Genomic DNA, 26,552 nt, shown 5'->3' with positions numbered 1-26,552 from the left:
CATATGGTTTGTCAGCAGAGGTCTACGGCTTGCATTTGGAGTCTATTGCATTTCCAGTAAGGAGTTGGAGGTTCGTAGCACTCTAGGAGGTGCTTTACAATTCGTATAGCGATTTGGCGCTCGCTACTTGCACGAGGGTCGGCTTGCGTGGTTCTGAAGAGCGCTGTCTCTGGCGAAGCCGTTATCATAATCAGTCTAGTGGGCCAGATAGCTATTCTGCCTGCGCCGTTTGGAAAGCAGTCTTTGGGGGGAATGTCCAATAACTAGCAGAAGTTTAGATCATAGGAGCTTGATACTATGGGGTCACCCAAACAGCGATGTCCCCAAATGGTGTGGGCGAGCAAGGTTGCGCGAGCGCGAAGCAGGTTACTCGCCCACCATGTGACGTCATTTAGGGCGGACGTGGTGGGCAGGCAGGGTAGGTCAAGGCACAGCAGACCAGCGTGCAAGAGATTGTAGGCAACTGTCGAGGAGCATCAATCACGAGACAAACAGCGACCCAAGCGGCACCCAAATATTTGCAACGGGAACCGCCTGCCCTTTTAAGGTCACCGTTCCGGCGAGGGTGCTCTCTCAAGAGAAGGGCGTGGCCAGCAAGTTCGAGGCTCTGACCCAGAGGTCAAGTCAGTGTAGTGTGGGGCGAACTAGGCGCCTTGGGGCCCATTCCGTTTAAACACCCCCCGGGCCTCGAGCGACGACAAACGAAAGATGGCTTCACGATCGGAGCAACCAAAACCGTCGGCTGTAGGGGGGCAATCGCAGAATTCAAGGCCATGGCACTACAACGGAGACCAGGACCGGCTGGAGCGCGAGGCGGAGGGCGAGGAGGCACTGGACTGGGACTATGACTCGGACTACTACAGCGATGGCGATGGCGATGGCGACGACGCTGACGGCGACAAGAACAAAAACGACAAGGACAAGAAGAATTCTTTGCAGTTCCCCGGCTCGCAGCTCGAGAACACGGAGCGGCTGAAGTGGCTGCGCGCGCAGCACCGCAAGGCGATGCGCGAGTCTCGCGAGCGGCTGCGGTGGCTGGAGCACGAGCGGATGATCTCGGAGGCGGACAAGGCGATGGAGCGGCACCGGCTGTTCCACCTGGAGGCGATGCACGAGGCCGACGTGCGGCTCGAGGCGGCGGAGCAGGCGATCGAGCAACACCGGGTGTTCCACGAGGAGGCGATGCGGGAGGCGGACGCGCGCCTGGCAGCCGCGGACGACAGCATGGTCGAGCACCGCAAGTTCCACGCGCGGGCGATGGAAGAAGCCGAGGAGCGCCTGAGGGCCGCGCAGGGGGCGATCGAGGAGCACCGCAAGTTCCACGAGCAGGCGATGCGCGAGGCGGACGCGCGGCTGGACGAGGCGGACGACAGCATGGTCGAGCACCGCAAGTTCCACGTCCGCGCGATGGCCGAGGCGGACGAGCGGCTCGCGGCCGCGCAGGGGGCGATTGAGAAGCACCGCGTCTTCCACCGGCAGGCGATGAAGGAGGCCGACGAGCGGCTCGCGGCCGCGGACGACAGCATGGTCCGCCACCGCGAGTTCCACAAGCAGGCCATGAGAGAGGCCGACGAGCGGCTGCGGGGCGCGGACGACAGCATGGTCGAGCACCGCAGGTTCCACGTGCGCGCGATGGAGGAGGCCGACCAGAGGCTGGCCGCCGCCGAGGACAGCATCGTCGAGCACCGCAAGTTCCACAAGCTGGCCATGGAGGAGGCTGATGAGCGGCTGCGCGGGGCGGGCGACAGCATGGTCGAGCACAGCAAGTGGCATGACCAGCAGATGCGGGAGGCTGAGGATAGGCTGAAGGCACACGACGCATGGGGGAGGGGCTCTCATGCAGTGACGGCTTGAGAGATCCTGTCATTCAGGGTTTTGTTTGTCTTCTTTTCGTTGTCGGATGCAGCAAGGGACGTGTCTCCGCAAAAATTGTCAAGATAACGAGCATGGCCTGGACTGGACTGGAGAGGGCGAGGGATTCACTTGGCAATCTTGGGGCTCAGGACGAGGTGGTCTGCTCGGATTCCTCTTGAGATGATTGGGCATGGTCTGGACACAAGTGGCTGAATCAATTATTGCAAAGCATCGGGGAGAAGAGGCCTGAATCATGACTGCATGGCTTGGTGACATGGGAATACGCAGCTCGGTAAATGCCGAGCCGGGTTCCGCTCGACATGGTAGGAAAGTCTGAAAAGGGACGGACAAGAGAGCTTACACATAGCCGGGAGTGCTCAGATCGGACAAAGGAAAGCGAAGGTGATGACGATGGGGGATCTGGAGATAACCAGGAGCTCTGGAGATAAGCGAGTCGAAACCCCAAATCTGAATAAGGCTGGGCGAGTCTGGTCGTCGAGGCTCTTAGACTGGAGTTATCTGCCATATGCCATATTGTGCATACGCGATTGTCACTTTTGTAAGCAGGCCCTGGGCTGGGGTCCGGGTGGGGCCCACCTGTGGCCATGGCAGACCAACCACAGTGCACCGTTTCCGATGGCTCGGTGTCCGAGGGTCTGGCCGTCCCCACAAAAGATGGGCATGATTACCTCAGGCAGCGGGAGCCAATCTTTAAAGAGGCCCTGCAAGGGCTGCAGGGAAGCGCTACCCCGGAGTCCGAGGGTTGCTGTGATTGGCCGAGCAGCCGTCCAGGTTGCCATTCAGGGTCTGCAACCTGCCTGCTAATTATTCATCGTGGGCATCTGAATGCTGGATGGACGGGGATGGAGTTTGAGAGAATGGGCTTTTGCGCAATCTCCATGCCGAGTCCCAGGTCTATAACATGGCACGATTGTCCCGTCTTCTCGTCCCGTTTCCATCCCTCTCATCAGTACCATCAGCATCATCAACATAAGACAACAAGCAACAACAACCACCAACAACAACACACTTACTTAAGTGCCCAAACCACTTATACAAAATCAACACTCCAACATCTACAAACACATCATCACCATCATCATCCAACACCACTCTCATATCCCCACTCCCAATATTACTCCACTACACCACCCATCTAGCACAGCCTCATCAACAACAACGACAGCAATGTCCAAGGCCATTCTCATCGTCGGTGCCACTGGCAAGCAGGGCGGCGCCACCCTCCACGCCCTTGCCGCCTCGGCGGACCCCTCCACCCAACTCCTGGCCGTGACCCGCGATGCCAGCTCCGCATCTGCCCAGAAGCTCGTAGCCCGATATCCCAAGCAAGTCGTCCTGGTCCAGGGCAACCTCGACGACACCGAGGCCCTGTTCGCCGCGGCCAAGAAGGCCACCTCGGCGCCCATCTGGGGCGTCTTCAGCGTGCAGCTTCCCACCTTCAACAAGGCCGGCGCCGAGACGGAGGAGCGCCAGGGCAAGTCCCTTGTCGACTCGTCCCTCCGGCACGGCGTGAGCCACTTTGTCTACTCGTCCGTCGACCGCCACGGCCCGGAGCTGTCCCCCAAGAACCCGACCTCGGTGCCGCACTTTGTCACCAAGCACAACATTGAGCAGCACCTGATTGCAGCCACCTCGACCTCGACCACCACCAACGACAACAACAACAAGATGACCTGGACCATCCTCCGCCCCGTGGCCTTCTACGAGAACCTCGGCGGCTTCCAGGGCAAGGTCTTTGCCACGGCGTGGCGGGACGTCGTCCGCTCGCGGCCGTTGCAGATCATCAGCACCGAGGACATTGGCAAGGTCGCCGCCAAGGCGCTCCTCCCGCAGAACCAGGCCCGGCTCGCCGGGCGCGCCATCTCCCTCGTGGGCGACGAGCTGACGTTTGCCCAGTTCAACAAGACGTTTGTCGACAAGACGGGCCACCCGGCGCCGACGACTTTCGGCTTCCTCGCGCGCTTCGTCCTGTGGATGGTGTCGGAGCTGGGCGTCATGTACTCGTGGTTCGACCGCGAGGGGTACGGCGCCAGCGTGCGCGAGACGCGCGAGGTCCTGCCCGAGACCAAGGACTTTGCGACCTGGCTGGAGGACCAGAAGGCGAGGAAGCTGCTGTAGAGGGGAAGCAAGCAGTTCCGCTTTGTCTTGGGGGAGGGAAAAAGTTGCGATGATTTCTGTGCTTTTTTTCTCTTTTGTGGCAGCGTGTCTGTCTTGTGTTTGAAATTTGTTGCTGCTTCCACATACACACACACACACACACACACATCATATAGACTAATACTTATAGAGCCTGTCGTTTATCCTGTTGTAATCAAGGTCATGTCCTGAACTTGTGTGCTTGTGTCCCATGTATGTCCTACACTTTCAGAAGTGGGAGATTTGTCTGCCTTGTGTGGATGCTCCCCGAAAAGGAACTAAACACCATACAGATAAACATCAATCAATCATCTGCTTGCCTTTGAGGAATGGGAGACACAATCTTGACAGGCGGATGACCCCCGGCGTGGCGGGCCTTGATTCCCGGGTTGACTAGTGGGCGGAAGGACGAGGTGCCGGGATTGTTTCCCCAGGCGCTATGCCCGACGTGGCGGATGTCGCGCTGCATTGGCGCTCGATGTGGCCCGATCGGGCAAAGGAGATGCTGGTTCCCCGGGGTGCTGGGGTTGTCACTGGCCAAGGGGCGCAAGAGAGAATCGGATGGAGCGTGCATGCATGCGATAGTAGTGGTCGTCGTTGTCAGGAAGAGGAGGAGGAGGAAGAAGAAGAAAGAGAAGAAGCCAGGGTGGCAGGACGAGGAAAGGGTCTGCATGCCGTGTTCATCTGAAGTCACATCTAGTCCGCTCTCGTGTCGCAAGCCGCGGCCTGTCACTGTCCTATAGCGGACTGGGGGTTCTCAAAAACTAAAAAAGGGCCCCTTGAAACGCCCCGCCGCCAACCCTGAGCTACCCTGCGCTAGGCCCGCCCAGGGCGAAACCACCACCGTCATCGCCAGCCAGCAAGCACCAGCACCATCCCATCCCACCTGCACCTACCCGCTGGCTTCTTTTTTCCTCGTCTTCCCCACTGCCACTCTCTGGCCTTGCCGTTTCTCTTTCTCGTGGCTTTCCAAAGCACTCTCTCTGCTGGCTGCTAACACATTTGTCGAGCTGTCAAACTTTCTCGACTTTACCTCCCATTCAGACCAGCTCACGGCCTCCCGCACCAGCCGACCCCAGTCGGCCGACAGCAAGCTTTCCTACTCGAACGATCACGAACAAACACCCGCCAGCTCGCCATTGTGTTCCCGCCTCAATCTGCTCGCACATACTCTCTCGCGATGGCTGCTGTAGACCCGAGCACCCGCAAGAAGGTGCTCAAGGTCATCTTTGTCTCTCTCCTCCTTGACCTGGTATGTTCTGCAACACTACCCCCTCCCCTGCTTTCCCTTCCAGCAGTGTGTTTCCACTACAGACACCAGGACTGCACTGACTGACCAATTCTAACCCCACGCCTTTAGATATCCTTCACCTTCATCCTGCCACTCTTTCCCAAACTCCTCGAGTTCTACCGCAACAGCGAGGCCGGGCCGGACTCCCAGTCGACGCTCCTCGCCCGCATCCTCGGCGGCCTCAACGCCTACAAGTCGTCCTTCGCCAAGCCCATCGACTCGCGGTACGACATTGTCCTCCTCGGCGGCGCGCTAGGCAGCCTCTTCTCCCTCCTCCAAGCCATCGCCTCCCCGTTCATCGGGCACCTGTCGGACAAGCATGGCCGCCGGACCGCGCTGCTCGCCAGCATGGCGGGCAACATCCTCTCGGTCCTCCTGTGGGTCGTGGCCGTCGACTTCCGAACCTTCCTCGCCTCGCGCATCGTGGGCGGGCTGTCCGAGGGCAACGTGCAGCTCGCGACCGCCATTGCGACCGATATCTCGGATGAGAATAGCCGTGGCTCGACCATGGCGCTCATCGGCGCGTGCTTCTCAATTGCATTCACGTTCGGCCCGGCCCTCGGCGCGTACCTGAGCTCCATCGCCACCGTGGCCGCCAACCCCTTCGCGACGGCCGCAGGCGTCTCGCTCGCCCTCATCGTCACCGAGACGGTATATCTGTACGCGAAGCTGCCCGAGACGCTCCCCAGCAAGGCCGCGACCGGCACCAAGTCGACCAACACACCTTCTTCCACTACTGCCGCGGCCCCCACCACCCGCACAAACTCTCACTTTCTCCTCAACCTCGTCCACTTCGCCTTCCTCCTCTTCTTCTCCGGCATGGAGTTCTCGCTGCCCTTCATGACCTACGACCTGTTCCAGTACGACGCGGCCAAGAACGGCCGGCTGCTGGGGTACATCGGCTTCGTCGCCTCGGTCCTGCAGGGCGGCGTGACGCGGCGCCTGCCACCGCTGACCACCGTCCGCCTCGGCGTGGCGGCGTGCCTGGTGGCCTTCTTCCTACTCGGGCGCATCACGACCGTGGGCTCGCTCTACCTGGCTGCCACCTGCCTGGCGACGACCTCGGCCACCGTGGTCAGTGGCCTCAACGCGCTGAGCAGCTTCGAGGCCGGCGCGGCCGAGCGCGGGGGCAAGCTCGGCGTGCTGCGCAGCTACGGCCAGCTAGGCAGGGGCCTGGGCCCTCTGCTCTTCACCAGCGTCTACTGGTGGGCCGGGAGGGAGGTCGCGTACGGCATGGGCGCCGTGGGCATCGCGGGCGTCGCGGCCCTCGTGTTTGGCGGGCTCAAGACACCGCCTGGTTCGGTCCGGGTCAAGAAGACGGCCGAGAACGCCGAGAAGGCGAATTGAGCTGTGCAAGTATGTATACTTTTGGGGATTGGGGGAAAAAGAGAAGAAAACCCCGTAGTTGATGTATCAACATAGACGATTGTATTTTTTAAGAGTCGAGTTGGAACAGGCGTGTGTGCAGCGTGTATTAATTATATATAAAGAAACAAAAGATACCAAGCAACGAGCTGTGCGCTTTACACAGGTATTTCTTGACGACGGGACAAATAACCCATAATGCCCCGAGACAGAACAAAAGGTATGCAAAACTGCCTTTTGGTCCGAAAGGAAACCAAAATATCGCTTGAAAATCATGTTCTTCTCTGACTATAAAGGTCAAGTGCACGCTGTCGAGTACTGAGTACTGGAACCACTCGTCCGGGGCGAAGGATCTGCCTGCCTCCTCTGTATCTAAACTTCAGCAACAAGTCTAAAGTAGGGACCCTACGAAAACCACCATGACTCTAGCCCTCAGCGCACGCTCACACCACTGAGGACATCGCAGTATACCACCACGCCCCGACACCAACAAGCAACAACGTGGCCAACACGCTGGCGATGATCTGCTTCGACTGCGCGGCCAGCAGCGACCAGCCCATCGCCGACTCCCACTTCTTGACGCTCGCCCGGTGCCGCCAGCTGTCGAGGTCGACGGGGAAGGGGAGCGCCACGCGCGTGTCCAGCACGCCGCTGTCGTCCTCTATGGCGTCGGGGATCGCGCCGAGGGTCTCCGGGGCGATAAGGGGCACCTGGATGCGCAGGTACACCGGCCTGTGGTCGCTCGTGCGGATCGGCGGCAGTGCGTCGTAGGCGATGACGCGCATCTTGGTCTGCGGTGTGTCCCGGTAGAGGATCCGATCGCACCAGCCCGGCCAGCGGTGGAGAGCCCACTTCCACTTTACGTCGTCGACCTGGAAGTCCTTGCTGCTGCTGCTGCCGGCTTGCTCGGCGGAGGAGTCTGTGCTCTCGTCGTCCTTGGGCAGACACACGAGCTTGTATGTCGGAGGGAACTTGATGTCCGCCTCGCTCATGCCATGCAGCGTGCGGCCGGCCTTTCTCTCCTGCGTCAGCTGGTCGCGATCCAGGAACTTGGGATAGTAGTCTGGGCTGTTTGGGTCCACGCTTGGGAACACGTCCTCTGATTCCGGGGACGTGGTCGAGATGCGGTAGTTCAGGTCGCCAGCGACAAACAGGTGCGACCCGGGCTTGTAGATGCTCAGATTGTGCAGGTCCCTGTCGAGCTCAGAACGATCCCCTTCGAGCAGGCCCCTGGACTCGTCGGCTAGCCCAAAACCGCCCTCGGCACCTCGCACCCTACTGGCGGCACCACTGTCCCTTGACCGCGCGGCCGCCCGGTCAACGTACTTCTGGGGATCCTCGAAGACGAGCCCGGACACGAGGCTCGCCCAGTTCTTGTTGCGCTTCGCCAGATTCCACTCCATGGCCGCAAGATGTGTCGTCACAAAGGTTATCTCTGTCCTGCCGTCACCATCGCCGCCCCCGCCGCGCGGGGAGGTGTACAGGAGCCGCAGCCCGACGGCGCCTTTGTTCGCCATGTCTCCAGCGCCGAACCCGACCTCTGCCGCGCGGACGCTGCTCACGGTGGCAGCGTCACGGGCGAAGACTATCGACGCTGTCATGCCCACATTGCGGGTGGCGATGAGGGAAAACGGCGATCCCTCTGCGCTGTCACTGGTGGTATTCTTGGTATTTTGGCCCATGTATTTCGCGGCAGCTCGGTTCAGAGCCGTCTCATAGGCGTCAAAGTAAGGGCCCAGAAGCTGCGTGCCTACAAAGGCCTTGGCTAGAGGCGCCATCTCCTGGAGGGAGCTGCCACGATACAAAGAAACTGGTCAGTCTATGTCCGGCACTGGGAAAATGACACGAGCCGTGCCCTGGCACGCGACTCACAAGACGACGAGATCTGGGAGGGCCGCTGCATGGTGGGTGAATGCATCGAGCAGGTGCGTGGCAAAGACGGGCACGTTGATGAGTTGCTTCTGGGCGTTGAAGGTGAGCACGAACACGTCTGCCGTTGACAGAGGTTCGAGAGCCATGTTGTCTAGCTGGCTTTTCCCGCCCAGCTACAAAATTGCGGGCTGGAGAACTGTTGTTGTTTGCGTTGCAATTAGTGCCCTGCTATCATGCCCAAGATGGGTTGGCCAAGGTAGTGTATGATGTCGTGGGCCGCAGCTACCAGATCCAAAGTGGGGCATGCCAGTCCGTCGTTCTGGAGAGACCCGACGACTCTGGTTGTCCACGGGTGATAAAACTGCGTGCAACCAGAGTCAAGGTTGCTCACGCGCACCATTTGGTGGAAGCTTTAAGTACTCAAGTACTTTTTAGGAATCAACAGTGCCATGGCGTTTCTCAACACCCGACCAGTCTGCCTAGCCTCCAACCTGGAAAAGTCCACCTCCCCGCAAGGACCCCAAAGCAGCAGCTGACCACATGCTCCGCCTCAACACTACTACTAGCCTATGGCTGCCTCATCACCAACTCCACACTACAGCCACTCAATTGGGGCAGGGGCAATCGCCCATGTCGAACCTTCACTGCTGCCTCACAGTAAAACGAACGTACAAGTGCAAAGAATGAATACGTGTGATTTTGATGCTAACTACCTAAGATCTACCGTTGGGGGCGAGCTTGCCGGTGGAGTTGATACCACCCTCGTCAACCAAGGGGCGCAAATGCAGCCTCCCATGGGTGAGACAAGTCACCAGACATGAACCAGGGGCTGTGCACCACTGCACACTGGTCCAGTCACACCGCCAAATGGAGTTGGTCGACTGAACACCACAGCGGAACCCGTGATAAATGAGCTGTGAATCCACCCAACCCGAGCTCGTGTGCTCCACACAAGGCAACACTGGTCATGCAACCTATGCCTACTGGCAAAACAAGCCCTGTGCTTCGCCAATGTTCGCTCTCCAAGAGATGTGTCGGGCCGTGACCGTGCGGCTCATGAATTCATCAATTTCCAGCATCCTCGAGGCGATGCAGAAACAGAGACAAAGTCATGGAAGCATGGTCTTGGGAGCAGGCGAGGTCGCGGTGATCATCAGTGCCAAAGATCAGCCACTGCCGTCCGTCTGAACAATGTTGACCACATCGGGTGGATGGATCCCCTGTGCGCGTAGGAAAAGGAAACAAAAAGTCGTCCGTAGGATTAAAGAAAACCAGTGCGATGGCCATAGGTAAAGCTTGCTCGCATCGATGTGAGCACTGCTGGGACATGTGAAGTGCCCGCAGCCTGTACTCCTCCGGGACCCTCTCACTCGGAAGTGATGCTGAGGTCTGCAGAGTTCTTGTATCGGTGCCCGCAATGGTCCAAAGTTGGTATGGTAGCCGACAACTCGACAGTCGAGATGCCGGGCGTGCCGTTTAGACAGATCCAGGCTTCTCGGACGAGTCATTCAAAGCGTATGAATGATCGCCTTCTGGAGCCCCGCCTGTCCAAGCCATAGGGGTGCGTGTCGGTACTGAAATCATCGAAGAACGTGAACAATAACAATCCATGGACCAAAGAAAACGGTGTTGTGACGTTGACCCCCCCAGCGATGTTCTATTAATGCAGTCCCCAAGTAGACCAGCAATCATGATGTAGAACATCTGGTGGTGGGGCAGTCACAACAGCCAGGAGAAGTGGTGATATTCTGCACGAGCCTGTGCCGAGCATCATATCCCAGGAGGGGGGTGTTGCTTGAAACCAGATCTGGCAAAGTCACAAGAATCATTTGGGGCGGTACGAGCCGGACGCGTATCCAGACCCAGTTCCCTGACCTTTGCTAGCTGATCGCAGCCTGTTACCGCAAACTGAAGCGTCAGCAAAAACATGTCAGCATGCCTCCAGCCAGCATTGTATGTTTCAAGACCGAAAAAGACCAAAAAGTTCCAAGGAGGATTCCTTACAAGGAATGTTGCTGAAGGGCTGGGCTGGACTTGGCGAGACACTCACATCCTGTCGCTTCCGCCGACGGCACGGTTGGTTTCCGGAGTGTCTACACCTGGAGCACCACGTTCGATCACCTTGCGGCGGGAGCTGGGAATAGCATTGGGTTTGGCGGCACCAGAGGGGACCTGACCGGCGGCGGCGGCGTTCGTGCGGCCTGCACGAGCCTTGTCCTCGTCGTCGGCAGCCTGGGCAATGGCCTGTGCGTTCTTCTGGTACTTGTAGACGGTCCAGTCGAAGACGTAGTCGTACTGGAAGCCCTCACGCACGAAGAGATCGCGGAAGATCTTACGCAGGTAGCTGTAGTCGGGCTTGTCGTCAAAGCGGAGGGACCGGGTGTAGTTGAGGTAGATGGCGAACTCGTTGGGGAATCCACGGCACAGGACCTCGGTAGGGGTGGTCATCTTCTTCTCCATGATACGGTCGTACTTCTGCTTCTTGGTGGCAGCCTTCAGACCCTGCCAGGGAAGAGAGCCACGGCAGAAGTAGAGCATGACGTAGCCCAGGGACTCCATATCGTCACGACGAGATTGCTCTGGAGGGACAGTTGTTAGCAGCAGGGACTCGGCCAGTACTGGACACGGCTAGGAGAACTTACCGACACCCAAGTGGGTGTTGATGGAGGCATATCGGGCAGTGCCCGTCAGGTTCTTGTTCTCTCTGTACGGAATGTGGAAGTGGGTCTTGGGGTCCCGGTACTTCTTGGCCAGACCGAAATCGATCACGTTGACCTGGTTGCCACGCTTGCCGATGCCCATGAGAAAGTTGTCGGGCTTGATATCACGGTGGATGAACGACTTGGCGTGGATGTACTCAATGCGAGAGATGAGCTGATCGGCGAGAAGCAGGACTGTCTTGAGCGAGAACTTGCGGTTGCAGAAGTTGAAGAGATCTTCCAGACTGGGTCCGAGGAGGTCGAGCACCATGGCGTTGTAGTCGCACTCGGTGCCGAACCAGCGGACGAAGGGGATGCCAACACCGCCGGCCAGCGACTTGTACACACGAGCCTCATACTCGAGCTGGGGGTGCTTGGCCTTGACAGACTCAAGCTTGATGGCAATCTCCTCACCGGAAATGATGTTGGTTCCGAGGTAAATGTCGCCAAAAGAACCGGAGCCGATCTTGCGACCGATCCGGTACTTGTTGCCGACACGCAAATCCTAGAAGTGATTATCCTTTAGTTTCGTGTTCGACCTTGTGATGGGCTGCCACGTGAGCCACAAGCGTGGCTGGGTCTGACGGGACTGGTAGAAGTCTGGGAACTCGTACCATGGTAGTCATGATGACTGTCTGTTTGGCCGCTTCTTGAGCGGTGTAATAATTGGTCAAGTCGGTTTATTGGCTCGAGTTATGCACAGCACGCCTTCAAATCTGTGTCAAAATGGCATCAGTCTCTGATCTGAACCAGCGTTGTGCTCACAAACGGCCAAGCTCAAAGGGTTCCGTGACTGCGGCTATTGATTGTGTGAATCTGCAATCAAACTGGACGGAACCCTGAGACAGCTTGAGGCTACCCGCGTGATTGATGATGAGGCAGTGATGAGGCGGTGACGGGTATTGATTGTCATGTCGATATATGAGAGACGACGCATGACGAGCATAAGGGGTGCCCGACAGCTAGAGCTTGCGGAGATGCTTGGTCGAGCCGAGACCTCGCTGTGTGCTGCTCACAAGCTGAGGATTGTTGATGGTCGAGAAGCATGCAAATGTCGGGTAGAGGCCAGATGCAGGGGCCGGGGGGCACGGGAAGGCTAGGCGGCTGGGAAGACTGGGCTTTGCTTACCACGCAAAAGGGGAGGCGGCGACGGCGGCGAGGTCGACGATGGGGATGTGAGAAGGAAGACGAGCACGCCTCGGCGATGAGAGACTCGGGGTCTGCCGCGGGACGGATGAGGGCGTCTGCGTCGATGCTTGAGTGATGGGAGGGGGAGGAAGGAGAAAGCGGGAAGTGTGGGTGAGGGCGGCAATGCAGCGGATAGAGTCTGGTCTCACACCGGTGGGCGGGCCAGAAGCGAGAAAGGGAGGAGAGGAGGAGGAGGCGGCGGTGGAGCAGCGCAGCAACCGGCGCCCAGGTGTCAAGGCGGTGGGCCGGCAGTAAGTAATCCCACTGGACTCAGGCCAACCACGACTGTGGCGAGGCTTCCCAAGTAGCCGAACTCGAGGAAAAGGCAAAGCTAGCGTGCCTCAGGTACGCCTGCACATTTCGGACACCCCACGCGGCAGCTCCATCTGCCAACCATGCATGCATGCCACTGCTCAAGTGCCTCGCACGCCCTTCCAGAAGCAGCGAGCGCTGCGCCAGACCAGACGACTGGCTTGGGAACGATGCAGTGTGTCAGTGACATGACCACCAACCCTCCGTCCCTCCAACCATCCCGTCATCACCACCGTCGTCGGCACCGAGGACGCATCACGCAGCTCGTCCCCAATCAATCACCAGAAGCACTACAAAGTCAAAGTGCGCGGCAGCTCCTTTTCTCCCTCCTTTGTGCTGCCAGTCCTGCTCGCTAGGAATAAATGCATGACCGACACTCCAGGCTCACACCGCTAGTGCTGGCGACCGCTGATTACCGGTATGCATTGATCAGCTGCCTCTCATGGTCGGCAGCAATCATGCCAAAACTGCACTGTCCGCATCCAGCTCTCGGTAGACCCAGTTGCCTGCTTTTCGCGCCGGGCTGCCTGGGCGTTGCCTCATCGGCCTGAAGCGTGCCGCGCCGCGACCCGGCCAGGCCTCATCTGCATTCTGCTTGGCTCCGAGCCTGACGAGCAAATCCAGCTATCGTCCACAAAGCCTCTGGCACCGAGCCACAAGACGGGCACTGGCCAGCTCCACCTTTGTCGTTTCGAAGCTAATGGCACGGCGCCCGCCAAGGGGTCTCCGGTCGGGCACTTGGGGGGTCTCGACTCCTTTTCTTCCGCTCATGCCTCCACTCTGGTGCCTGAAGAGAGCGAAAAGCCGACAGGGGCTGACAAGTGAGCTCAACCTACGAAGCAGAGTATCGGGAAGAGTAAACTCGAGGCGTTTGACACGAGACCATATCCGTCTTAATGTCCATCACCCAACTTCTGATTTCCACCATGGATACTCTGGCCCTCAAGCATTTCGTGGCACCAAGCGCCAGATTTCGGACATTAGGTAAAGGTGGTCCCGATCCGGCACTGAAGCCCAACTTCTCAGACAGGCAGGACGGCAAGCACGAAAGCCCCTCGTGAAGCACCAGGTCCCTGTCTCGCCCCACCATGACAGGGCCTGGCTGAGGCATTTGGTCTCGAGATTCGTAATACCGTGTTTGCTTTTGGGTGCCCAACGAACCAAAGACGCGACTGGGACCTCATTGGAAGGGCGTGCGTGATTAGACTTGGTTCTGATAAGCAAAGCGCGTGTTGCTAAATGGATGCCCTGCCAAGATGAACCCAGTGGTGCTTGACCAAATGCTGACGAGCCATCACTCAGGGTAGCCTGTACAGTCCATGAGGTGTTTCGGCAGCATGACATCAAATCACTCCTAGGACGCAGGACGGGGGACGCCACAAACCTTCTCTGGCGGACTTAAGGCGTGGAAAGTGACCTTTCGCGTCGACAAAAGGCAGTAGTAGCAGCAACAGGAGCTCGTGATCATCATCCTGCGTTCACTCTGCTCAGCCCGCTGCACCGCGCAGCTTCTTGCCCCGGCGCGCTGGTCTCGCAGGTCGAGCGGGCTGCTTGGCACCCATGGCGCGGCTACACACTTCGTGATGCTATTTCGGTCCCTGCACTACCCGCCAGCAGAGGTGGGCCTGGCCAGCCAAAACCCTGGACATCGTGAAGGGACGGACTGGGGCTTGCTTTACGGAGAGCTAGCTTGCCCCTTGTCAAGATTGACAACGCCACAGACAGCACAGCTTCCAGCGTGCCTGAGTCCGGACTTGCGCAGCACAATGAGCCCAAAGCGCCGATCCCCGGTGCCCAAGGACTGCGGGACAAACTCATATCAGGTTTTGCAGCTACCTTCAAATGATTGATAGACGACGCTGGCGCAATATCGAACAGCAGATCTTGAAACACAAACACTACTCAAGTCGGGCCTCGTGACTGCTTGGTCAGCGCTGGACGATGACATCATGGGTTATTGATGGCTCCAACACTCCCTCGCTCGGAGACCTCGCACGAGCCAGTCGCCTTCTGCACGGCTTTCACTACGCAGAAGAGCCTGCGCTCTCGCAGAATGCAGGGTTTCTATGAAGAACCTTTATCCAGGTGGTTGAGGCACCGAGCTACTCAGTCTCGATGCGCTCATCCATTCGGCGTGGCACAGGCTGTTTCGCCGCTGGGGCTTGGAGCGAGTCAGGCCAAGGTCGATCTCGAGCAGCGCAGGGCGATCAGGTAAGACTTTGACCAGCCAAGCCCGCGCATGCAACAGATACAGCGCAACATATTGTAATAATGTGAACTCAGCTTGCCTCCAAGGAGACAAAAGAACCATGCACTGCATTAATCGCTGGTTCTTGGCCCAGCAGCTGGCAACCGGCCGCGGACAACGTTGGGCGACTCCGAGAGAAGCTAACGTTACTCCGGATACTGCATGAGCACCGCAGACCGGGGGCCAGCCCAAGGCATGATACGCTGCTATACGCCCGGCTGCATCCTGTGACACCGGCAGCGTCGGCTTCCACCTCGCACGCATTGATGCTACCTCAATTACTGGTCACGAGATGCGCTGATCTCAGCCTCCGAATCTAATGCCCATCTTGTTTAATCCTGCCCGGCCCAGAACGTGCCAGATTTGCTCGACACATTGCTCTGTTTTCTGTACTTTCCACCTTAAGGCGACAATCTGACGTTTATCGGCTGTTTTGCGAATCAATAGGTGGTCCTTTGGCAGCATGGCCCGTTGGCTCACAAATCCGATGCAGTTCCTGCGCTTCATTGCGCTGCAACACATCTATGTCTTGAGGGTACGTCTTACCTGGGCCGGGTCGGACACTCGTATCTTGCAAGGCAAGTCTGTGGCAGAACTACGGACAACGGATGACCGCAGACGATGCAAGGTCGGCAGGAACCAGGAGAAGCGTTTCACACTTGACCGCGTTCAGAGCCTTCCTTCAGATGCCAGCTCTTCAGCTCTTCTCACTGAATTCGTTCATTATGCTCCAAAGACGTGTTTGGAGGATCCCATTCTCCCTGGCTTTAGGAGCCCTCTTCATTATTATCATAAGACGATCGAGGAACTTGTTTTGGGACTGTTAGTCCTTCCAACACGAAGGGGACGTCACTTCTCCCCTTTGGGCTCTTCCGACCGCCTAAATGAGCATTGCAGATCTGATGAACTGCGAAGATGCCTACTCCAAAGTGGCTGCATGTTATTGAGTGGTTAAGCGAGGCTGTCTCGAAACCCTTATACACCTGCACGAACCAAAATCGCGATAAAGTGCAGAGGCGCCCGCTATGTGGCTAAGCGCTCGGTGGCCTGGAAATTTACGTCATACATGTCCCAAGGACCACGTCCTGGGGATGTACGCTCTTTGGACAACTTCTCTCTCTATTTACTACGAAGCGCTACTATATACCTAGGTATGTAGCCCCCCGTCCCTGGCTGACGTCGACAGATACTCTACAAAGCTACTGCAAAATCACACCTCAAGGCGTCAACTCGCCCTTGCCAAGCACTACGGCCTGCATTACCCAGTAAGTAATACCAGGCATGTGCTTATACTACTCTGTTCGTATGCCAGGACCCTTGAAAGGGCAGCACGAGATCAACAAACGGAACCTGATTCCTCGTCCCTCCCTCCCCCGCTTCAGCCTGCCCTTGACCGCTTGATGATTGTCCGAAAATTTTTTATCACAGGCATGAAAGAGACAATAAGAACAAAGTAGTGAGGAGAAGAAACACACTGGAACAACAGCGGCACGTAAGCCTCGATAACGGCGGTCCTACTCTTTAGGCCAGATCTCTTCCCAGTGCCCTCCGCTCATACTTGGATCCTAGGATATTCCTCAGACCACCAGTCACCCTGGGATCAAGCCTGCCTGGCGGCAGCAGATGGTACAGCGGTCAACTTAACCCCATGCCAGTGTTTTGATGCGCGTTCGTGCAGTGCTTGCTGACCCGAAGTATCGCCCTATATTGATGATACAGTGCTACGTATTCCATCTGGACAGCTTGTCCCATGTCAGGATTGGGATACCCTATCACGGGGCACGACGTTTGTGATATTCTGTAGGCAGAGAGCAAAGAAGAAGCATGTCGACAACGCAACACCTTTATAGATATCCAAAGCAAGCCACAATTAAATTTTAAAAGTCAATTGATTATTTATGAATCAACTCAAAACGAAGTCTCGGACGGAGACTCATTGCAAAAACCATAGTCTTGCTTTCCTTCGACCGGGCCACAGTCATCAGCTGATGCTTATATTGTGCCCAATATCAAAGCCACATGGCAAGCTCTCTTTATCCAGAGTTCCCTGACAGCACCAGAAACTCAAGTGCTCTGAGAGGTTTACGGCTGCACGCGAAGGTTGTCGTATCGGCCATCTGTGCGGTGGACTCGCTGGCATGACCTCGGCTTTCTTGACAACAGGATCCTCCGTGAGAGAGACGCGCCCTATCGCGACGGACGGACATGCCCACTCGCGACCCGGCGATTGATCCTCTGCCCTGACACCCAGGCGGCTCGTCTCCTCGGGCGATGTGGTCACCACATGGCCCTCTTCACTTTGACTGCTGATCTTTCACCGACTCCTCGCCCAAGACTTTGCTCGCCGCCATGAACCTAGATACAGAACAAGCACAAGGGTCAGCTTGAAGACAATGTGCAACTGTGACGTTGACTGTAGCCATTCATGCACCAGAAAGGGATCTCTCAATCTCAAAATGCCAACCACGTCCCCGAATCCGAGCTCGCTCAAGAGAAGAACGTGGCCAACGTTCCCTCGAGATCAAGTCGGACTTGCGGATATTACCAGAGAGTAGCAGCCGGCCCGGATCAGAGAGAGAGAGAGGGGAAATACGTGGGCACCAAAAAAATTGTACGGAGAACTTACATGCCCCCATGCCAGGCCGCAAGACCCTTCATGGCCTCGGCCTGCACGCTCGTCATGCGCAGCAGGTTCTCCGTGTCGGCCAGGTTCGCAGACAGCTGCGCGAGCTGCGAGTGAAGGTGTGTCTAGGGGGCGGGGGGGGGGGGGGACAATGAGTATTAGCCCCATGATGTTCCTCTTCTAGTGTCCTTCTTCACACTCCTTTGGAGATCAGTTTTCTGGAACATGATGTCCCCTTCACCCCTGTAAGAGCATTCCCGTCGAACTCTGAAGTCTGACGCCCACGCTCTCGCAAAATTGCTTCCCCAATGGCGCGCAATCCTCGAAGAAGAAGATATTGCCGAAATGGTCATGTTCAACATTGCAAAGAAGACTGTCGGAGTGAAGTAGAGGACGCGGCAGACTCACCAGCTGTCGAGACTTGACGCCAGAGCCGCTGGCACCGCCACCTGCGCTGCCATGGACAGGCATCATCGACGCCCGCGTCGTCGTGGTGGGCTGCATGCCGCTGCCGCTTCTCGTGGCCATATTCTTCCTCTTCTTCTCCTTCGTGGTGGTGGTGGTGGTGATGGCAGGCCGTGTGTCTACGCACGCTTTTGCAGAGGACAAGCCCTAGGGGACGGTTTTCTAAAAGAGTGAGGACGAGAGAGAGAATGAGAGACTTTGTGCCCGAAAGAGTACAGGTCACTTGTTGGTGTGCTCAGTCCCGGTCGTCATAGAAAGAATCAGCCTATGCCGGTGAATAGTGATGGTTCTCCAAATGCGTATTCGTCGTTGTTTCTTGCTGTTGCACAGCATACAGAGGCTGTTTAACCACCCTTTAGTGCGAGGTGGGGGGGACGACGCCTTGGTCGTCCGTACGCGGCTGCCCCGAACAACAAGCAAGCCCCACATTTCATCCTTGTCGCATACGGAGGGCTCCTAGTACGTACGGGTCCGTCAGGAAACTAAATAAAAACGTACTGAAGTAACCAAGATCGCTGTTCATGTAGGGCCGGGTCCGTGGGCAAAGATATACACATTACCCAGGCATCTCACCGTAGACATTCTCCAAGTAGCTATAAGCATCTTCTGCGAAACATCTTGCGGCCCCTGCCTGCCCGTAAGGATCAACATTGCCATGGACACCTGGGCCTCATGCGTCATCACTGAGGCCAGCGAGTAGGTGAGAGCTCTAAAGGACAACGGACACATCGGAAGTCTGCCAGGTCACGCAATCGGTAATAGGGAGCCGGTCTCTTTTCGTTGGCCCAACCGGATCACGAGCTTTAACCTCACAGCAAGCAAAACACCGCGAGGGCAATCGATATTGAGGTGCGTAATCCACGCGGGTATTCTGAATATATTCCTCGGCAACCATCTGGGGATGATTATCTGTACCTGTATTAATCCACCGAGCCCCATAGCCCATCTAGGGACTTTCCCCTTCTCCCATTTCGCGCGCCACTCGCGGCTACTTCAAACGGCTCGAGACGCCATTACTATCGTGATCGATGCCGCCCCCATGTACCGACGCCCGAGCTTTACGCTCTGTCGATCACCTCCGGTCATGTGAGATCATGCTAAGAATCCAAGTTTGCGACAAAGGAATAGTGGTAATAGTAGACGTTTCATGTGCTGTGTATGTGTATGTTGCTAAGATATGGCAGATTACTTCTGCCAGCCGGTGGACTGCCATGTCCCGCAGCAGTTGTGGTTATAGAGCGGACGAACAAGTCGTGACATTGTAATCGAGTGGGAAGGCGTGTTCGTAGGCCTGACATGGCTGATCAGGCTGCAAAGGTGAGGCTCGTCTATCAGGCGTTCCTACAAGCCCCTAGAACTGAGCCAATAGGACATGGTGGAACCCGCATCCCAATGCATTGCTGCCGGAAACAAAGAAATCAAGCGGGCGCACTTTTGCGACCCGAGCGTCGATATATACATGCCTTTTGTGGCAGCAGGTGTTTATTCGTCTGACGTCGAGGGGATCCAGTTGTGATCCCTCGCTCGTACAAGTCTGCTCACTGGCGGCCAGGCTGCGCGCCGAGGCTGCTCTGGCTGCTGTGGGCAGAGGGCTCGGAGTCATGTGGTGTGGAATCACCACTCTCCGCGCTGGCACTCGCACTTCCAGTCAGACTGCGGACGGTTCTGGGTTTTGGTGGTTGAAGAGTGCTTACTCCAACTCGCTGTTCCACTTGTTGTGGCGCAAGCGAATTCCCGTTCCCTGGAGGATAACGGGGCACTGGCTGTCTCATGCCGTCAGGAGGGGAAGGCCGGCCAGGTCCGCCTGGACCGCCAAAGCCATTGGGAGGGGATGGCCTGCCGTTTCCGCCGCGGATAGACGGGCTATATGGGTTTCCTGGAGATTGACTAGCACGTCGAGGATAACCACCATTCATGCCTCCACCAGCGGCAAACTCGTGCAGATGCGACGCAGTAAGTGAGTTGGCCCGTGACCCTTGGTGCATCTGGCCACGATCAACATTGCCGTAGCGATTCGACGAGCAGCTCATGAGAGGATCGTCGAGAATGTTGTCATGCAGGTTGGGTATAGACGAGTCCATGACCTGGCTGGAACGGTTTCTAGCAAAACCTGGTCGCCAGCCACGACTGTTGCGAGCAGAAGCGACGGCGGCACCTTCCATGCCATCAAAGTGCGGGCGGCCGCCGCCTTGCTGAGCCGGCCGTGCCTTGCCACGGTTCTTGCGGGAAGTGACACTCATCATGTCAAAGTTGTCGGGATCGATCATGGGGGTCGTTGCTGAGTTTGGGTCGAAATAGTCATCTTCCTCGTCGTCATCATCAATGGGGCCGTTTCGCATGGGGGGAGGGCCTCGCCGTCTCGGTCCTCCAGGAGGTGGTGGCCCGCGCCGCATTCTCATCTCTTGCTCCTTCAGTGCGAGCTCGCGCTGGCGAAGTTGCAGCTCGCGCTCACGAATTGAGAGGATACCCGCATCTGCTGGATCCGCGCCATCCTCGCCATACATCACGAGGTGGCTGAATTCCTCGAGGTCATGTTCCTCGAGAGATCCGCGCCTCGAAGCTTGGCGAGAACCGGGGTAGCCGTTTGGGCCACCATTCATAGGGGGTCTGAAGCCATTGGGAGGCGGTCCCCCATTCATTTGAGGAGGTCTTCGCATGCCGGGTGGCGGTGCTGAATAGTTCGACGAGTTTCGCGGGCGACCCTGAGGCCCCGGAGGCCGTGGTCCGGCACCTTGCCCATTGGGCATACCGTTCATCATTGGGCGAGGTGGGCCGTTTGGCATGCGAGGCATCGGTGCCTGTGTCGTCGGGGACCCTGGCGCGGGTGGTCCATAGCCCACTGGGGCTTCCTTGGGCTTCGTCTGATTTACGATGTTCAGGTTGTGGAATATGGCGTACAGAGTCTCGATGCGAGGCAACTTGATGCCCGAGCTTTGTGCAAGCTTGATGGGCGAACCGAGATATGTCTCTACCTCCATCGGCCGACGCGCCACATAGTCCTGCCACATGATGCTAGTGGTTTCTGATTGCTGGGTCTGTTCTCTGATCGTGTCTTCCTTGAAGGTGGGTGGCAGCTCACAGCCCTGGGCGGCAGCGAGCGAGACGAGCTCGTCGATGACGTCCGATACGAGCTGCCGCACTCCCGTCTTCTCTAGTAGCGCGCTGTGCGATGCCGTGTCGAACATGACACTGGCAGGGTGGAAGGCGATGGGGCTGCACGATCACCAAACATTAGCTTCAGGCCTTTGCTTTGCGGAACAGCATAAAGTATATCATACCCGATGACTCGCTCGAACTGTTGTTGGCGAATGTTCTTCGACACCTTGCAGTCAACCCTGGCAGTGCTGAGCGTCATGGCCAAAGCTTCCGCCATGTCCTCCTGGATAGAGACAGGGATGTTGCTGTTTTTGTTCGCAGGTCCAACCCACATCTCGGTTGAGCCGGTGTGTTCAAATTCGCTGCTTCCTAGCTGTGTGAGCTCGGCGTTGGAAACGAGTGATAGAACGACATTCGTAGGAAAGCGCTCTTCAATGGCAGCCTCGACACCGAGAGTCGTGGTTGTGTTGATCAAGATGCACGTGTGTTGGGGTGTGACAACCGAGTCAATGACGGAGGCGAGATCGTATACGTCTGGGAGAGCCTTAATGCACAATATGACATAGTCGAAGGCGCCTTCTCTGACTTGCGATGCACTTTCTGGCGTTTGAACCACTGCGCACAAGACGTGTGTCAGTCAGGAGTCGACGAGGGCAACCGGAACTGCTATGCAAAAGTGCCATCACTCGTTATCCTTGGTGAGATGTGGATATCACTTACCATGCCTGGGTTTGAACCTCTCATTGCCGAAAGACGCTGACCGGAAGGAGATACCGTACTGGGAGACGCTTTCGAAGCCGGATTTCCAGACGAGTGTAACATCGCAGGCATTGGTAGCCTGTAGTCTCCATGATAAAAAGGCAGAGACCGCGTTTCCGCCCACTGAGCACACCCGCATTAGCTCAAAGGTCTCAGCCATGGTGAGCACCAGAATGCATAAAGGCCTGCGCGGTGCGCAATGTTCCCCAAAGAGAGGGAGGAATGGCAGTGACTGGGTCGGACGTCGTAGGAGAATGGCTGCTTCCGGCGTGGGAGGGGGACGAGATGCGTGGGTGTGGGAGGGGGAGATGTGCAGGAATTAAAAGGGCTGGTCCAGGGCGCGCGACAGAGCTGCAACAATAGCCAATCGGTCGGATTTGGACGCAGTTGGGAGGGAGAACTTGGCAGCTTGGAAGGCTGGCGGGTCTGTCCGACGGACTGGGTTGCACTAGGAGATCTGAAACCCACGACGGGCTCCTTGAAATAGGCACAGGGTAAGATGCGGTGATGGGAAAAGAAAAGCGATGACGAACCTGAGAGGACCCTCAGCCGGGGCGCCACTGGAGCCATGTTGTGCTGGACGGCGCGCGAGTTGCACAAGCACAAGGATGACAACAACCAGACAAGCTGCTAGTCTGGGGTCTGCCGGCAGGGCAGCTCTGCGAGCCAGTGATGTCGCGTAGCTTCTCTGCGTCAGGACGAGGCGCTGCAATGTGTTGGAATCGCCAATCGACGCCAGTAACACTGACGCTCGACACCGTGGTTGGTTAGCTGCACTAGAGAAAGCAATACTGCGTGCCTCCCCTGCAAGGTCGAAATGATGCCTGCCCGGTGGAGCAGAGTGCGGCCGAGCCTGGGGTGCAATGGGTGGTGGCCTGATGAAAATGGACGCCACCTGCGCGCGAAAGATCGTTTGGGGGGGATTGACGAGGCGTGGAGCCTGAGTGGGCGTGGACGATTAGAGCCCAGTCCGGGGGTTCCGGCGAGCCAAATGGTTCCAAGCAAAGCTCATTCGCTAGCACTGCGTTTTGGGCGTTGCTGGAATGCAGTCGCCGTCCACACCAGCGAATTGCGGTGGGCGCTGAGGCTTGAAATGTCAACCACTTTTCTGGACCAGTAGTTGAGTGCGAATTTGAACGCGAAATCGCCAGCAGCAATGGTGTTTGTCGAGCTTCGGTACTTGTGAGGCTGTGCCCGGGCGCTTGACTTTCGAAGTTGTTCTGCTTTTGCTCGTCTTTCCTGTACCCTGGATCCCTGTCCGCATGAAAGCAAGTGCTGGCTTGGTTTCTTTTATTTTTCCTCTTCTCGGCAAGTCGAGAAATGTTGCTGGGGGTTAAAAAGACACGTCCACCCGAGGTGCATGTGGAGTGTGTAACGAGCGTCGGCAACGGTTTTCGGTGCTGGGTCGAGTTCAGGATCGACAGGGCTGTCAGATGGACAGTTTGTGCGAGGGTCGGTCGTGCGGTCCAGACGAGAACGATGCCAATCTCGAGGATGTGGAGGGAAAAAAAGGCCTTGTCAGGGCGGCGGAAACGATGGGTCGAGCCGTGGAGGCTAGCGAGGTTCAGTATGTGGGTGCCGTCATGGCCTTGGCCGCGTGGCCGGACTGCAATGTCGATATGGAAACGACCGTGGACCGGGAGGTGTGATTCTGGTCGTGCAGCAGCGAGAGAGCTGTCACGAGCAAGCGTGGTGAGAAGGTCAGAGGGAGAAGGGTCGAGAGCAAGACGGTCTGATAATGCAATGCGGAACAGCACAACGACGTGGTGGTGGTGCGTGCGATGGCTCGTGGAAGTCGGCGGGTGGGCGGGCAAGCAAGCGATGGAGCGCAGTGCAGTGCTTGCTGTTGGTGCTGCTGTCGTCGCCGCTCTTGGTTGCAGCGCATGAATCGTACAGGGCTCAATTTTCGCTGCCTTGGGGGAACGACCGGGAGCGCGGATGATGGTGACCTCTTTTTCCGCCCGGGCGCGGGAGAGGCGAGCACTGCCCAGACCCCAACACGAGCAAGCGGACGTGGCGGCCCCATTTCTGCACAACAGGGTGGGCCGGCCGTGAGCACAGCCGTGAGCGCGGCACTGGGTAAGCACTGGGCAGGCACTAGGCATCTCGCGCGCACTGGCAGGGGCACATACCTGCCCGCTAGGGATGAAGCAGGCACAAGCGCTCGTGGCAGGAGGCGGGCGGTTGGGCGGGCATGTCCAGGGCAGGGGGGGCGACACATTGTCTGCGCCACGCCGCCCAGGCACGGCACAACGGTGCAGCACGACCGAGTACGTCGATGACACACGACGCTATTGTTCTGACGCCGCGATCAACACGGCAAGAAAGCAATATGCGCTGGCGGGCAGGCGCAGCGACACGCCCAGCGCTGGATGGATCTGCATTAGAAAGCGTAGCCGCAGCTTGCAACAGAAACTGCGCTGTCGTCCTGCTGTGACCAGCGTCGAGGCTGGAGCAGGGATGGGTCAGGCCCGGTGGGCTCTGCTTACGGCGCATGCCGACAGTTGAGAGTGGGCTTGCCGGCGCACTGAAGAAAGATGTCAGTCTGCCTTCGAGGTGCGGCCATGCTACATATCTCCGTACAGTCAAGGGGATATCACGCCCATTGTGTATGTGTGTCGTTCGTGTCCGCCTGGTGCTGATCAATAATAAAAGCCAGCCCGCAGGCACGCAAACACGAGCTCGATTGCCCCAGATCCCATCATCAGCTGCAGAGCAGCAAGGACTGCGATCCTGCGTAAATCATGCCAAGGATAATAGCCAGGCACACGAGCTGGGGCAGTGCCACGACAGCATTCTGCTCACCTGCTTCTTGCCGGTTGGGACCAGCCAGCGTCGAACACCTTTGGCAGGCAGGCTCCATCGTGGTCACACATCCCTTCCAACCAACACTTCCGTGCAGCGCTGCTCCCAGCCGACGTTGCTGGCAGCTCCATCATCGCCTCGCTGGCCTCGACCTCACAGGTGCCATCGACGAATATCAACACGACATGATCAGCTGTTCCGACTGGTCTCCCAGACTCACAAGCCGAGCGGCCATCGTTCAGCGTGCCGTCTACTTTACACTGTATCAGAACCCTTGATCACCGCTCGAGGATCATCGATCGTTTGTGTACACTCCGGAGCCGGTGGCCCCACCCTCCGTCAAGACGCGTGTCGCTGCTGCCAGGGATGCCGCACCACACCGCATACCCCCCCATTCAAAGGGGTGTTCCGTACTCGTCTCGTCCAGTGTTTTTGTAAAGGACGGCAGATGCAGCGGAATCTTCGGTCTCATATCTGGACAGAAAATATGTTCAAAGCGCTATTTGCCAACAGCAGGCAAAACACACCGTTTTGTGACGAACAGCCCGCAGGAGCACGCAAATGCATTGGCGGCGCGCACAAGTAACGCACCACCCAAACGTTATTGTTCTATGGACGATAATAGATGACGCACAAAGCTTGGCGAGATCAAGGAATGCACACCGTGCGCAAGGCCCACCGTGCCGGGTCATGTCTGTATCTCTTCAAGAAGGTTGCTCCCCATGCAGGCTCTCGGCTTCAAAATCCACAGACGCGCGAGACGACCACGCAACGGGTTGCGTCGTCGCTAAGACCGCTCGGTTGACTCCAACGGCAGGAACCAGCGGATAGCAAGCTAGACGGGTGGAGCAAGTAGGTACTACGAGGACAGCCCCTAGTCGGCTTTAACTTTATCATTCAAGCCTGCAGATTCCCACTCTATCAAGTGGAGAACAAGTCCTCCCAGAGGCACACGCCGCACAAGGAACCTACAGTTCATGCCTTGACCGGGAAAAGGACGCTGAGAAGCTGCTGAAAAGAGGAAGTGGTCCGATCCGATTCCAAGGAAAGCCATGCTACTCCCCTGTATCTTGGCGACACGGATTGCCAGGAACTAGCCCAGTTCTCCGGCCGGATCCCCTGCCCTCCCAGCCATACAGTTCCACGACACTGAGTCGAGCCGCCTTTGGCAAGTTGTTGGCGAAATCATGGTGAAGCTCGACAACTTGATGAGGCATGCGCAGCCGTGCACGCACAAGCAGCAAATGGACATGAAATAGTATGGAATCCTGCGGTTGTGCCGAATGCAATGACTACACCGGGACTGACAAGCTGCCAGTGTTCACGATATTGCAACCGAGCACGGCGCCACAGCCGCGCCAGAAGCCGAGCATACTTTCGACGCGTCCACAAACAAAGCTTCTTTGTCTCAGCTCGGCCTTCGTCGCGACGAGGCGTACCGGGTAGTTTCACCAGGTACCGATCGTATCCGAGCCTTCAACATGCCAGGTCTCGCATGTCTGCTAACAGCATATTTGGCATCTGCACAGGCGAGTTTCAATCTCGGATAGCGGGTGCCTAGCCAGTCACTTGAATTGACAGTTGTCATTGACGTCATTGACCCGGTCCGCTCAGGCCAGCCCGTGCGTCGTGCGGGTACCTAGGCCGCGCTGCGCCTCGTGGGGAGCGGATACACACAGTGTTCCGGACAAACTTGGCCGACCCCTGGTTAGTCGGCCCTTAACCTGTTATCAACTGGAGTTCCCCCACCCCAACCGGTTCAATCTGTCGTCACACGCTCGTTGCTGCGCGGGGCGCCGTTTTGTTGGCGCTGCATCA

The 26,552-nt window shown here is 57.5% G+C and overlaps 9 protein-coding genes across 9 annotated transcripts; 5 read left to right on the top strand and 4 right to left on the bottom strand.

Moving 5' to 3' along the window:
• Positions 1–708: 708 nt before the first annotated feature.
• Positions 709–1,854, top strand: B0I36DRAFT_359218 (uncharacterized protein; the record flags this gene model as incomplete). Its single annotated transcript, XM_046158100.1, has 1 exon — positions 709–1,854. One exon carries the CDS (start codon positions 709–711, stop codon positions 1,852–1,854), a length of 1,146 nt encoding a protein of 381 aa, XP_046016660.1.
• Positions 1,855–2,642: 788 nt separating this feature from the next.
• Positions 2,643–4,191, top strand: B0I36DRAFT_314284 (uncharacterized protein). Its single transcript, XM_046152741.1, has one exon. The coding sequence runs from the start codon at positions 3,043–3,045 to the stop codon at positions 3,991–3,993; it is 951 nt and encodes a 316-aa protein (XP_046016659.1). The 5' UTR covers positions 2,643–3,042; the 3' UTR covers positions 3,994–4,191.
• A 711-nt stretch (positions 4,192–4,902) lies between these two features.
• On the top strand, positions 4,903–6,819 carry B0I36DRAFT_420383 (major facilitator superfamily domain-containing protein). Its single transcript, XM_046162157.1, has 2 exons — positions 4,903–5,263; positions 5,372–6,819. Exons 1-2 carry the CDS (start codon positions 5,192–5,194, stop codon positions 6,647–6,649), a joined length of 1,350 nt encoding a protein of 449 aa, XP_046016658.1. The 5' UTR covers positions 4,903–5,191; the 3' UTR covers positions 6,650–6,819.
• Positions 6,820–7,110: 291 nt separating this feature from the next.
• B0I36DRAFT_345637 (Endonuclease/exonuclease/phosphatase) lies at positions 7,111–8,685 on the bottom strand (the record flags this gene model as incomplete). Its single annotated transcript, XM_046156375.1, has 2 exons — positions 7,111–8,458; positions 8,540–8,685. The coding sequence occupies 2 exons, from the start codon at positions 8,683–8,685 to the stop codon at positions 7,111–7,113; spliced, it is 1,494 nt and encodes a 497-aa protein (XP_046016657.1).
• Positions 8,686–10,585: 1,900 nt separating this feature from the next.
• B0I36DRAFT_371978 (kinase-like domain-containing protein) lies at positions 10,586–11,864 on the bottom strand (the record flags this gene model as incomplete). Its single annotated transcript, XM_046160068.1, has 3 exons — positions 10,586–11,118; positions 11,182–11,743; positions 11,853–11,864. 3 exons carry the CDS (start codon positions 11,862–11,864, stop codon positions 10,586–10,588), a joined length of 1,107 nt encoding a protein of 368 aa, XP_046016656.1.
• A 285-nt stretch (positions 11,865–12,149) lies between these two features.
• On the top strand, positions 12,150–12,322 carry B0I36DRAFT_314280 (uncharacterized protein; the record flags this gene model as incomplete). Its single annotated transcript, XM_046152740.1, has 1 exon — positions 12,150–12,322. A coding segment is annotated over one exon (173 nt), but the record flags the coding sequence as incomplete, so codon positions are not given.
• A 2,072-nt stretch (positions 12,323–14,394) lies between these two features.
• On the top strand, positions 14,395–16,906 carry B0I36DRAFT_428147 (uncharacterized protein; the record flags this gene model as incomplete). Its single annotated transcript, XM_046162444.1, has 5 exons — positions 14,395–14,949; positions 15,434–15,808; positions 16,146–16,251; positions 16,556–16,612; positions 16,791–16,906. Coding segments are annotated over exons 1-5 (903 nt in total), but the record flags the coding sequence as incomplete, so codon positions are not given.
• B0I36DRAFT_314267 (DASH complex subunit Hsk3 like-domain-containing protein) lies at positions 16,857–18,421 on the bottom strand. The gene is made up of 3 exons (XM_046152739.1): positions 18,018–18,421; positions 17,613–17,734; positions 16,857–17,341 (listed from the first exon to the last, which is right to left on the bottom strand). Exons 1-3 carry the CDS (start codon positions 18,135–18,137, stop codon positions 17,281–17,283), a joined length of 303 nt encoding a protein of 100 aa, XP_046016653.1. The 5' UTR covers positions 18,138–18,421; the 3' UTR covers positions 16,857–17,280.
• A 1,054-nt stretch (positions 18,422–19,475) lies between these two features.
• B0I36DRAFT_67444 (ketopantoate reductase PanE/ApbA-domain-containing protein) lies at positions 19,476–22,423 on the bottom strand. The gene is made up of 3 exons (XM_046163194.1): positions 21,891–22,423; positions 21,353–21,785; positions 19,476–21,287 (listed from the first exon to the last, which is right to left on the bottom strand). The coding sequence occupies exons 1-3, from the start codon at positions 22,087–22,089 to the stop codon at positions 19,613–19,615; spliced, it is 2,307 nt and encodes a 768-aa protein (XP_046016652.1). The 5' UTR covers positions 22,090–22,423; the 3' UTR covers positions 19,476–19,612.
• Between the last annotated feature and the right edge of the window lie 4,129 nt (positions 22,424–26,552).

Source organism: Microdochium trichocladiopsis, assembly GCF_020744255.1.
Source record: "Microdochium trichocladiopsis strain MPI-CAGE-CH-0230 chromosome Unknown B0I36scaffold_2, whole genome shotgun sequence".
NCBI classification, from domain to species: domain Eukaryota; kingdom Fungi; phylum Ascomycota; class Sordariomycetes; order Xylariales; family Microdochiaceae; genus Microdochium; species Microdochium trichocladiopsis.
This window is presented reverse-complemented; position numbering and strand designations above follow the sequence as displayed.

Coding starts and splice junctions, on each gene's coding strand:
- B0I36DRAFT_67444 (XM_046163194.1), bottom strand. CDS start 22,089: ATGGCTGAGACCTTTGAGCTAATGCGGGTGTGCTCAGTGGGCGGAAAC. Junction 21,786..21,890: donor GAGGTTCAAACCCAGGCATG/GTAAGTGATATC, acceptor TCTTGTGCGCAG/TGGTTCAAACGCCAGAAAGT. Junction 21,288..21,352: donor CAGTTCGAGCGAGTCATCGG/GTATGATATACT, acceptor GTGATCGTGCAG/CCCCATCGCCTTCCACCCTG.
- B0I36DRAFT_314284 (XM_046152741.1), top strand. CDS start 3,043: ATGTCCAAGGCCATTCTCATCGTCGGTGCCACTGGCAAGCAGGGCGGC.
- B0I36DRAFT_420383 (XM_046162157.1), top strand. CDS start 5,192: ATGGCTGCTGTAGACCCGAGCACCCGCAAGAAGGTGCTCAAGGTCATC. Junction 5,264..5,371: donor TCTCTCTCCTCCTTGACCTG/GTATGTTCTGCA, acceptor CCACGCCTTTAG/ATATCCTTCACCTTCATCCT.
- B0I36DRAFT_314267 (XM_046152739.1), bottom strand. CDS start 18,137: ATGGCCACGAGAAGCGGCAGCGGCATGCAGCCCACCACGACGACGCGG. Junction 17,735..18,017: donor GCGTCAAGTCTCGACAGCTG/GTGAGTCTGCCG, acceptor CCCGCCCCCTAG/ACACACCTTCACTCGCAGCT. Junction 17,342..17,612: donor GCGGCCTGGCATGGGGGCAT/GTAAGTTCTCCG, acceptor TTCTGTATCTAG/GTTCATGGCGGCGAGCAAAG.